Below are 12,613 nucleotides of genomic sequence, written 5' to 3' on the forward strand. Positions count from 1 at the left end.
CGGCGCCCGGGCGGCCGGTGTTGCGGTATCTTGGAGAGGAGCGCCCGTAGTCATGCCCCGGGGATGTAGCCATATCGATGAACCTCGTTAACAAATATCGTGCCTCGGTGTGTTGTCTATGATCTTGCATTAGCGTTTTATTCTAACACAAATAATGAAAATTAACAAGTCTATCATCCATCTAAAAGGACAAAAAATAAAATGTATGAATGGCAACTATAATGCATTGTTTAAAAAACAAGTGCAACTCTAATGAATCAATGACAACTATATATGGATCATGCCATTACTAATGAGTTGTTTCAAAGACACATTAAAACTTATGTACTAAATAAATCATGTCATTTGCTTAACACAAAACCTAACCCTAACCATAGATCATCATATAAATCAAAATCGTCATTTGTACTCACAACATGCATATCCTATTACTACTACCACATCAACAAAGTGATTGAAAGATACCCAATACCCAAGGATTTGGAGAAAGCTAGAAACTAAGGTTCCACCTAGGGTTACAAAATGCCACTAAAATAACAAGAAATTACCAACAAAATTTAGGGATCCGGAGGAGAAAACCTCAGACACCAAGGGAGAGAATGATTCACCGAAGAAAACAAAATTTGGAGGAGGGTTTGATTGAGCCTTGAGGTGGGAGAGTGGGGGAGCTCTCCTGTGTTGCTCTTGGTTGGGGTGTAAGATTGGGATTGGAGAGTGTGTGGGTGTGGGATGGGCCCGACACACTCTCCATGTGGCCACTTATTTCTTAGGGGTAGACGCCAAGGTTCTTGGCGCCTAAGGTCGGGAGCGAAATTTGCCATGTCATATGGTTAACTTGCCTGACCAGGAAGGTGGGCCAGGGCCAGATGCTAAGGACCCTGGCGTCTTCAATGCATCCTAGACGCCAGGGTTACTAGCGTGTTAAAAAGGGTCAGATCCGAACTATTTTACAAATAAGGGTCAAACCGTGCTAAACTATCACAAACGGGTCAACACTGTAAGACAGTAAAAGTAAAGTCCCTCCGACGCAATAAGATTACCATAGGAACAAGGATTTTCTACCCTTGTCCGGCACCTCTCGTGCATTTGCATGCATGCAGCATGCTGCACCATTGCCGGCACAGGATGAGCATGGTTCAGGCTGTCGGATGGAGCAGTAATAAATCGCGCGTTGCGTCGGAAGGTTCGCTGCCCGCTGGTCGACAGGCCTGTGCCGCCCAGCTTCCGCTTCCGTGCCAGACGCCATACAGGAAACCTGCCCGTTCGATTGCAGCGCTGCAGTCTACGCCGCAGGAGCACTGCGCACTGCTCGGACCAATTAAACGCGCCTGCCCATGCTCGGTTCCGCCGCGGCAAAATAAAAATGAGTCAAACACCATGGCAGAAGAAAGCCAGTACTGATGCTGCCCTGCATTTCATATCAAGTACTACTAGTAGTAGTAGCATCAGCAATACAGACATCCAACCAGATCGACTGTAAAAAAACCGGTGTAAATCGAAATTTTGAGCCGTCCAATTTGTTTTTGAGCTGCCCAGAAAATCGACATGCACCAATTCGTTTTTGCAGGCAACTTGCCAGCAGCAAATGTGTCGATTTTCAGAGGGAGGAACGGAGCAGCTGAGCAAGAGGCCTAGCAAATTCAGCATCTCGCCAGACAAAAAAGACACACGCCCAGTTTGCCTACACCCAACAGTTTGCATCAAAAGTTCCACGATGTATCGATGATCATCAATCATAGTACGAACACGCGGCGGAGAGGGAGAGGAGGCAACCCAAAAGCCCACCACATATTTTCTTCTCAGCGGACTCCGGAGCTCAGGCGAGTGCAGCACAGCACATCACAGCACAGAGATGTTATGTATGTTCAAAGAATGAACAGACAGGAGACACAACATCATACATACATCTGCCTACCACCAACAGCAAACCAAAAAATCCTAATCTACCTAGTATATCTCGAGCCACCTCCTTCATCTTCATCTTCCCCCCCTGGGCAGCAGCAGCAGAAATGCATGCCCGCCGCGGCGCGCACCGTCGTTTACCTTACCTCGGCCTGCAACGAAGTTCACTAGCTCAAGGCGCCTTCGTCTTTTCATCCAAAGTGTTGCGGAGATATCCGTGTCAGGTTTGTAAGAGTCAGAGTCAGCTTTGGCTTCGCTTCAACCAACGAGGCGTCGGATCCGGCTTCGACCGATCAGATCATGAGGCCGAATCAGTTGTTCCCACCACTAATCTGGAGACCGCTTGGTATAGCTGCTGCTCGTCGAACGGTTTGGACACATAGCCATCCATCCCCGATTTCATACACTCTTCGTAGGTCGCCTGAATGACGTCAGCCGTCATTGCAAGAACAGGCAAATGCCACTCAACAAATGTCGAACCTTCCCCTGAACTCGACTGTTCTCTCTTTTCCTCGTTCGCTTTCTTCTCCATTTCTCGTATTTGTCTAGTAGCCTCGAACCTGAAGAGTACATCACATTGATAATCAGCAGTCAATAAGGATGAGAGACTATCAAGCAACAAAACTTGATACATAAAGCCTGGAGAACATAATTATAACTTCTTTCCTAAGTAAAACCCAAACAAATAACAGTTTGGCTCTTTATAAGAAGAGATAAAGTTAGAAATAACAGTTGCAGCAGAGTGATGAGTACACAGAATCATACCCATCCATCTCAGGCATTTGAACGTCCATAAAACATGCATGGAAGCAATGTGGAGGTTGAAGTAGGGAGATAGCATCCTTGCCACTTTCAACACAATGAACCTTGGCACCATACTTCTTCAGTGCGGCTTGAGCAACCCGTAGATTTACTTTATTGTCATCTACAACCAATATATTCTTCCCAACCAGCAGGCTACGAAGAAATGAGGGCCTATTTTGATTTTCTTTCCTTGCAGGTATATCTACTTTTAGCAACTGCTGTAGACAAGAAGCAATTGTGCTTGCTCTTAAGGGTTTACACATCACAGTATTGAACGTGGATCCGTACTTGTCCTTGTCAGCTTCAGATGTGACCAAAAGGATCAGCTTGGGTAGCTCATGCGCCTGACCATTCATCCCGAGCGTACGTAGACGACTCGGTAACTGAGTATCTGTCTCGGGCCTCCAGATGTCATTCTCAATAAAAAGCATCGACGGTTTTTCTCTACAAAGAAATAAAGTAAATGGAGAAAAGAGACTAAGCAGGTGTTGAAGAAGAATTTATGGCACATAAATAGAAGTACTTGGTATTGAGGATTAGTTCTGGTCCTTCACAGGTCTTATATTTTTAGTTGAAAAAACATCTGTTGTTAGACAAGCACCTGCTCTGCCAAGTCTACCGCATGCAATGCAACTGCACCGTCCTAGTCCACCTCATGCGCAGCACAACGTCCACCCACATAGCTACTCCCTCCGTTCCAAAATACTCCCTCCGTCTCATAATATAAGAACATTTTTTACACTAATGTAGTGTCAAAAACGTTCTTATATTGTGGGACAGAGGGAGTAGATGACTCAACTTTGTACTAACTTTATACTAAAGTTGAGTCATCTATTTTGGAACGGAGGGAGTAGAATCTAAACTGAGCCCGAAACAAATAAAAAATCTAAACTGAGCTTCTTACTAACACGTTGTAATCTCAGCCTCTTCTATCTCTCAATCTTGTATATTGAAATCCCCATTGAGGTGGAATAAATTGCACAGAAATTGCTTCATTCTTGATTTCTGTCACTTGACTCACAGAGAAAATTCCGAGTGCTTTATCTCTGTGTGTCTGAATTTGGCTCACAGAGACATTCCGGTCATTCGATTAACTACAACTTGCCAAACACCCTGCGTGATTCACTACATCTACCTATCTACTCCTGATTAATATTGGAAACTTTAGCATCTCAGGGCACATGTGAAAGCTCCTCTTGTATTAGTGATACAATATATTACGTTTGGAAAATTGCACTTCCTACAAAACTATTACCTGAAAGTAGTGTGAATCTTTCTACCTCCCTACCCCTAATTAATATGGGAACATTAGCCTCTCAGAGCACATGTGAAAGCTCCTCTCGTACTAGTAATAAAATACCATTTCCTATACAGCTAGAAACCAGTTGAGCGGTTATTTGTCCTCTATTTCTAAAATTCCAGTGATAAGTTCTGTTAGGAATTGAAAATGACAACAGAAAACTCACCTTGACTCTGTTGCACCATTTTTCCCAAAGGCTTGAATTCCCATACTCATATTATTCACAACTTGAACAATTATTCCCAGCCTGTTAAGGTGATATCTTGTCACAGCACTACGCACAGGTTTCCCGTCTACCAAAATCGCCTTCATTCCCCTAAAGGCAGTTGGTAGTGCCTCGGACAAGCTCCTCTCTGAAGCACATGAAGTATCTTTGGATGCACGCTTCACAACCGCTGAGAATGTAAATGTACTCCCAATGGAAGGACGGCTGATGAAACTTATTTGCCCGCCCATAAGTTCAGCCAAACATTTGCTGATGCTTAAACCAATACCAGTTCCACCATAATTCCTTGAAGTTGAACTATCTGCCTGCATAAAAGGCGTAAAAACACGATCTTGTGCATGCAGTGGGATACCAACACCTGTATCCTCAATGCTTATCATCAAGGTCACGTGATCGGAATCATTTTGGCTAGATTTTTTACCCTCGAGCTCATCAGAAAGTAACTCCTTATCAGAGAGCAACAGCTTAAAATATTCCCAGCTATTTCGTTCATCCGCAGCTTGAAACCCACTCAAAGTATTGAAGGCACCATTAGCTGTAGGCTCAACTTTACAATCTTTCCCATTGAGGTTTCCATTGGGGGCTCGTTTAGCTTCCATAGTTGAGTTCTCAGCCAGAGAGACCCGCACAAAAACATGGCCCCGTTCTGTGAACTGGAAAATTGATAATGAATGGATTCAGAATAATTTATGGATGTTTTTGTACAGAATAACAAAAACTCAACATTATTCAAAGTTGCAAAGTATGCAATAAACAGATAATGCTATGATACCGAAAGTTGAATGCTTACTTTGACTGCATTGCCCACTAAATTTGTCAGTATCTGTCGAAATCTCCAAGGATCTCCGGTGACAAGTTTTGGAACATCGTCACTCACAAACACTGCAAGCTGCGGCAATAAGGGAAATATTAGGAAATAATGTGCTACAGGAAAGGAGGTATATAGAAGAATGGCATTTGTGGAATTGTATTGTCTGTTTCCGCTCGGCTGCAAACAATCACTACAGGTAGTCCGCATCCATTATGACTATGAAAGCATAGTAAAGATATTGAATCATTTATGCAATAGTAAGATACCTCTATGCACTTCGCTCTTAACTTTGAGGCAAACAAGGAGATCACATCGTCCGTCAGCGTTCGCAAGTCAAAAGGCACTTCCTCAAGTTCCAACCTTCCAGCTTCAAACTTTGCTCGATCAAGGACATCATTTATCAGTATTATCAATGCTTTGCCACAATCCTGAGCGGTCTGAGCAAAATCTTTCTGAGTCATAGTCAGATCTGTCCCCAAAAGCATGTCCAGCATCCCTACAACAAAAGGTAATGTTTTAAGATGGCCAAGTCCTAAGAGTGGACATTATGTATGTATCCGAAAGGAAGATATTCATACCAAGGACGCCGTTCATAGGAGTTCTAATTTCATGAGATACAGTTGCCAGAAACTGCAAAGAAGAAAACTTGCATAAGTATATAATTCTTATGTACGGAAGAACGTCAAGTAGCCTAAGCACACAAATAAATGTCAAACCTGAGACTTTGCAATATCAGCAGCTTCTGCTTGAGTTTTGAGCTCTTCCATTTTTCTACAATCCTCTGAAACTTTGTCATACCGAGACCATGCAGCACAAATTATATACCCAATAAGCATCCATATGACAAAGCAGCCCATAGGATTACTAATAGCAGACCACGGCAATGGAGGCTTTTGCCCATACCTGCACAACTTACCAACATTAGTGGAAGGACAATGAGCCAACAAAGTCAGTGTCATGGAAGAAGCTACTAACCTGCACCTCATTTCATGCTTCCTAAACGGATCTCCAAAATCAAGCATGCTAACATGCAAGAGGTCCACTTTATTATCTGGTGTTTGAGATCCATACATGGCCATAGGCTCTGAAGCATTTGTGACGTCATACACATTCACCAATATATCCTGATTGCCAGCAAGTTTACTCAGCAAATTTTCCACAAGTGACTCCACATCAAAAGCTCCACCAAGATAGCTGTCAGTGGGGATTCGATTAGATTAGAGTCATGACTCAGGAGGCCACACTCACAAAATAGTTAAGTATATGTTTGTGTTATATTTCTGGTACAAAACTCTAAATATGTTGGGCTATCACACTAGAAAGGACCTTTGTATTGCTGAATGAAAGAAAGAAGGACAATAAGTTAGTACTATATATGTATGAATAATGATACATTAATGCAAGTTCTCTAGGTCATTGTATGCTATGTCGAATCATCTGCTTTGATGCATTGAAGTACTGTATAGCCAACACTAAAGAAATGACATGCAAATACAGGTTTTGTGGGTCATATATTTGGAAGATAGTCCAATCATCTTACCCAGCAGTTGCTTCCACACGTTGCTCAACTGATGCATCAGCAGGTAGATCAGGGCGATACACTGCAAAAGTGAGTACTACGCCCAAGTGGTTCGACCCAAGAAGCCGAAATGGGTTTGTTAACACAGGTTTGCCAGTTTCCCTCGCACGCAAGATGTTTTCTCGGTCCTCCTACATGCGAAACAAACGGATTATTTACACTGAACCAAACTTAAAACTGGCAACACAACTGTGTCCCCTGCCCTCAATGAACTAAGAATCGACAGACAGAAGAAACCATCATGCAGTAAGAAATCACACCTCCCCAGACATCATGTCCATGCGCGCAAGGTAGGAGACCGTATCCTGGGAGAAAATCACCGGGGCATACTCATCTTGGAGAGGTGCAGCCTCTCGATTCATAGTCCTCATAATCCATCCATGCTGTCTTTCAAACGTTTCCTTCTCGTGAGGGAAGAGGCGCTGTGCGTAAGCCACCCCATTTAGCAGTGGACGCTCGAATGATGTCCTTGCCGTGTACTTCGCAAAAGTATCCTGCAGCAAAATTTTCACCAAAATGTAAGGTAAAGCACACCAGCAGTGAACTGATGGGTTGAGACTTAATTACCAAGAGCATCCAAGAAAGTAAGAAACAATCAAGTTAAAGCTGCACCTAATCCATGTGATTCTTATAACTAAAAAAAGGGCATTGTTTGAAAGAAGAAGAAAAAAAGATAGCAACTAGGGCCACCAACCAAATTAGGGCATTACTCATTGTTGCTTGTTGCAACAACCAGAATGTGCCTTCAAATACCATATTGCCTTGCCAAGGCACTCCTAAAAGTCTAAAGCTACCACTTAATCAACAAAAGCAGCGGGCTCGGAATTCCCAAAAGAGGGCACCTTTAGGGGAATATTTTAGGAGAAAAAAGTAGGATCAAGAACCCATCACTGGACAACCGCAGCCAGCACTGCATCGCTACGGCTGTGAGCATAAACAAATGGAGTGGGTCAAGCACTGGCCAAACCCAACCATTAACCACTCCAAAAACAAACAGAGCAATGTTCTTCTTCTACCGGCCTAGTAGTTCAGAGACGTCTCTGACTCTGTGTCTTGGAGGTTTGGAGCATAGAAAAGAAACACAACCGCTCCAAGAACGCCACATATTCAAAGATCAAGAGGCCCACAACGGACCGACTAAAACAATAATGCGGCGCTAAACGACTAGCCTGCAACTCTGTAAGCATCGAGCCACCACGAGGAAATATCCTTTTTTAAAGAGATGCAACAACCGTGTTTTACTAGGAGTACTATACTTGTTTAGGATTTCTGGAGCCCGCCATTGCCGCGGGATTGGAAGCACGCGGTGACATAGGAATGAATGAGTGAATGAATTAACGAATGCATCGAGGAGGAAGAGGAAGAAACAAATCGGCAGTCCCTATTATGTTGTTTGCTCACCTGGTCGAGGGCGGAGGGGTTCTTCTCGAAGTGGAAGGTGGAGATGAGGATGGCGAGCGCGTGGACGTGGTTGACGGTGACGCCGAACTGCTCCTGCAGCATCCTGGCCCGCTCCTCGCACATGCTGACGAGCCGCTCCTCGGCGCGCTCCATGGTCTCCCGGCGCAGCTGCCAGTGCACGGCGGCCGAGCAGGCCACCGCCGCCACCAGCCAGGCGACCGCCGCCAGGCGCCTCCAGCCCCGCCTGGCCGCGTACTTGCCCATCCCCACCCTCCCCCCCTTCTCCTCCATGCCTTCCCCCAATTTACTACTACTCCCCATCCCGCACAATGCGCACCATATGCTTGTGGGAATGCGCGACGACCACCCCCAGCGAAAGCAAGCGCGCACTGGTACCCAGAAGAAAACAAGTGCTCCCAGCGGCAGGGAGGGAGAGAGAGCGGGAGCGCGGCGCGGAGGGGTTGGGCGGAGGAGGCGGCGAGCGGGGGCGGGGGCGGGCCTCAAAAGAGGCGAGCTTTCGCGAGTTCCCAGCCGAGACAGCGGCGCTAAAATAATTACCCCGCCCGCTCGCTAAGCCGCATTAATAAAATCCCCGGGCCTCTTTACTCCAGTGCTCCTCCCCTCCCCTACCTCCGGCTGGTGGGCGGGCGGGCGGGCGGGCTCGCCGCTGGCTGGCGCGGCTGCCGAAGCCAATTAAAATTTGGGGAGGAATCGCACCAGGCTCCCTCGCTCGCTAGCTCTAGTAGTAGTAGCTTTTTCCGTGCGGGAGATATTCCGGACAAAGGCCCGCCGCGTGGCGTGGCGTCCCCCGGCAGGCCAATTGAGCGCCGCGAGCCTCGCGGCCACAGGCCCGGCCTCCTGCGTTGCTGGAGCGGCGACCGCGCGCGCGCGGCTCACGAAGCGAGGGAGCGAGCGGGCTAGCCTGCCTCGGGCGGCGGCGTGTGGGGGCTCTTTTTGGCGGGTGGGTGGAATGGTGGCGGAGATCGACGGCGGCAGCGGCGGAGCTGGGCAGGCGCTGCCGCTTCGGCTGCGGCCTACTCCTGCTACTGATCTGCTGGAGCCTGGAGAGAGCTACGGGTGGTGGTGATCCTGCGACAGCGACCGTGGCGGGGGAGGAGGGAACCAGGCAGGCAGGCAGGCCAGCGGGGAGGGAGGGAGAGGGGGAGAGGAAGAAGCCGGGTGGGGTGGCTGCGGCTGCGGCTGCTAGCAGGGGTAGAGCCAGCCAGTAGGGGGTGCCAATGCCAATGCCAGCGACCCGCGGAGTCCTTTTGGGTCACGTGGCGCGGGGCGGAGTGCGGGGCGGCCGAACCCACCCGTGGTCCGTCGTCCGTCCGATCCACTCCCACACACACACGGACACGGCCGGCAGCAGGAGCGAAGCGGGAAAACCGGCCGGCCCCCTGCATCGGGCTCGGATGGCTCTCCTTTTTGTTCCCTTGCTCACCTCGTCGCCCTCCTGGGCTCCGCCGGCTCAAGACAGCGTGGTCTGGTCTGGTTTGGTTTGGTTTCCTTCCTCCGTCGACACGCAAGCTAAAGTGGTCTCGCTACAGCGATGGGTGGCGCGATCGGGCCGGTCGCCTCGAGAGAAAACGACGGCGTCGTGTCATGATGCGCGGGCTTTCATACGTGATTGGACGTCAAAATGTTCAAACACGGGGGATTATATCCGTTCGATGAGTGTACTACGTGTCGCCGCCGCCTTAGTAGCCGTCTGCCCCCTCCCGCCTCGTCGTCGTCGGAGGCCGGCGCCGGGCGAAGCTCGTGCGGGGGGCAAGGATGGTGGCGGGGCTCCACCTCCGTCTTCGTCGGTGAGCAGCGGATCACCTAGCGATGGCTTTGGACTGCGGCAAGGGTGGTCGGCTCTCGTGTGGGTCGTGGGGCGGTCCTCTCGGCATCCACATCTCCACCCGATGCAACGATCCAAACAACAGAGCATCCCCATTGCGGCGGGGTGTTGGTCGTGGCGAACATTGGGGTCGGGGGGGGGGGGGGGGGGGGGGGGTAGTTGTCTTGGTGGTTTGGCGGCTTTGTGTGTGTGCGTGGGGTGGGGGCGCATGGACTGCTGGCGAAAGCCAAGGGCATCGCTCTCTTGTTGAAGGCGTCGACATGAAATCCTCGACTCCCCTTTCAAAATGCTTTGAGGGAAACCCTACGCATGGGGTTGCCTGGATCTGATGATGACGGCGCTTAACTCGTATTCCCCATTGGGTGCATCATTTTCAATAGGGCCTTGAAGACAAGAATGGTGACTGATGGAGGGTTTGCTAGTTGCTTGTGTGGTGTCGAGTGGTGATGGTATGCGGTAGTGACGGGTGATGTTGGTCGGTGGCGCGGATGATCCCGTCACGATTGACGGAAAATGGTGGCAACTGAGGAGGAGGAGGCATGCCTAGACTCACCACCGACATACCTGTGAATTGGAGATGTGGGATCGTCAGTGTCCAATATGGAAATTTGGCGGTATTGTCTCCTCGCGCTAGTTTGATCTACAACCAACATCACTTGTATGCTAACGGGTGTTCTAGGCTCTACGACGGCTCTTGGCAATTGGGTTGGTTGGCCGGTGTAAGCACGGTTTTTAGTTTGTGTAGTTGTGTCCACCTCTGGATTGTCCATGCTTGTGACAATTTCCATTGGCTCAACAACTGTTCGGTATTGATCATCGTTGCTTTTTTAGTTCGCATAATCATATCTACGGTCATGTATATTGGTGTTTGCTTCACCTGGATGCTATCTTATTAGTCAATAGAAGAAATACAGATTGAGGAAAAACTATAGTATTCAAAACTAGGACAAAATCAGAACATAAGATAGCATGCAAACCTAAGTAACAATACTAGTCTAACTATACCTGGCCATTGGCAGCCCGGGTGGATGGCCTGACCTAACCCGGCCCGAAAATCCCGGGCCGGGCTAGGCTCGAGTGTGCCATTGGGTCGGGCTCGGATTTGGAAATTGAGCCCGACGGGCAGATTGGGACGGGCTTGGGCTTGCGGAAAATGAGATTTTAGCCGTAGTCGGGTCGGGCCAGCCAGGCCGTGTCGGGCTTTTTTAGGCTCAGGCTGGGCTCGGGCCGGATTTAGTAGGCCCGATGGTCGGGTCAGGCCGGGCTCTGGCCTGGGTTTTTTGCACCGGGATTTTTTTGGCCCGGCCCGAGATATGCTTAGGTATGAGTCTAACACAAATACATGTGTACACTTCAGAATAACGACACCGTAAACAAAGTAGAGCATAACTAAGCACATCGGAATAACAAAGTCTTCAGAAAAGTCTTCGGAGAAGAGAGGGATCAAGTTCTGCAAGACATACAAATTACACAAAGTAAACAGATGTGAATATAGAATGAGAGCCTCGGTGAAGACAATTGATTTATTGCACTAGTTCAAGTTGTTGTGATAACTCTACCTCTGGTTGGAGGGTTGAGATTTAACTCATAACACCAAGTCTCCATCCTCTTCTCCTTGAGCTAAGATCATTTAGATCTTGTCCAATCACCCGTGGAAGATCTTTAAGATGGACATGAAAACCTTCACATACTTGTTGTTCGGCAACTCACAATGACTCTTGTGTGTTCTGAACGGACGCCTAACCGTCCAGAAGATTACAGTCTTCAAGACTAGCAAGTTGTCGGTTCACTCGAACAGACTCTTCAGTGATGCTCAATAACTCTGGCTATTAGGTACTGGGTTTTTCCTCAATAGGATTCACTAAAATGCTTTGAGAGAATGAGTTTCTCAGACAACACTTATCCAAATTTCACACGGAGCATCCAACCAGATCTTCAGGGACTTTCACTCGCACCGATTGCCCTATGATTCAATGAAGAATAAGAAACTATAAATGGGCTAAGTCTTCAATATCCAGTTCTTCGATTAGTTCAAATGGGTGCACCGAATGTATCAATGTTTCCTTTATATTCTTAGGAGTCACATTCATTGGTTAAACCAAGTATTCAAAGACTTTCACTGGTGTATACTCACAAATATAATACATTAGTCCATTGACCACTTTTGTCCGGAAAACTCCAAAACCACAAAGGAGGCAGTAGATGCACTTACAACCAGCGTGATCTTTTGTGTGTGCATTGATATGGCTGCATTTGTTTCTCCTCCATGTCACATTATAAGTCAAACAAAAACACTCCTTATAAAATACACAAAGTACAATGTGATTGAAGAAAATATGCCCTAAAGGCAATAATAAAATTGTTATTTTATATTCCCTTATTCATGATAAAGGTTTATTATTCATGCTAGAATTGTATTGATCGGAAACCTAAATACAAATATGAATACATAAACAAACACCGTGTCCCTAGTGAGCCTCTACTTGACTAGCTCGTTGATCAAAGATGGTTAAGGTTTCCTAACCATGGACATGAGTTGTCATTTGATAACGGGATCACATCATTAGGAGAATGATGTGATGGACCAGAACCATCCGTTAGCTTAGCATAATGATCGTTTAGTTTTATTGCTATTGCTTTCTTCATGTCAAATACATATTCCTTCGACTATGAGATTATGCAACTCCCGGATACCGGAGAAATGCCTTGTGTGCTATCAAACGTCACAACGTAACTGGGTGATT

At 47.3% G+C, this 12,613-nt stretch overlaps 1 protein-coding gene across 1 annotated transcript; it reads right to left on the minus strand.

The window, feature by feature from the left end:
• Window positions 1-1,694: 1,694 nt before the first annotated feature.
• On the minus strand, window positions 1,695-9,231 carry LOC123128425 (probable histidine kinase 6). The gene is made up of 11 exons (XM_044548421.1): window positions 8,024-9,231; window positions 6,883-7,116; window positions 6,584-6,753; window positions 6,019-6,237; window positions 5,760-5,946; window positions 5,622-5,673; window positions 5,310-5,539; window positions 5,023-5,121; window positions 4,173-4,885; window positions 2,668-3,150; window positions 1,695-2,462 (listed from the first exon to the last, which is right to left on the minus strand). The coding sequence occupies exons 1-11, from the start codon at window positions 8,342-8,344 to the stop codon at window positions 2,201-2,203; spliced, it is 2,970 nt and encodes a 989-aa protein (XP_044404356.1). The 5' UTR covers window positions 8,345-9,231; the 3' UTR covers window positions 1,695-2,200.
• Between the last annotated feature and the right edge of the window lie 3,382 nt (window positions 9,232-12,613).

Source organism: Triticum aestivum, chromosome 6A (assembly GCF_018294505.1).
Source record: "Triticum aestivum cultivar Chinese Spring chromosome 6A, IWGSC CS RefSeq v2.1, whole genome shotgun sequence".
Taxonomy (NCBI): domain Eukaryota; kingdom Viridiplantae; phylum Streptophyta; class Magnoliopsida; order Poales; family Poaceae; genus Triticum; species Triticum aestivum.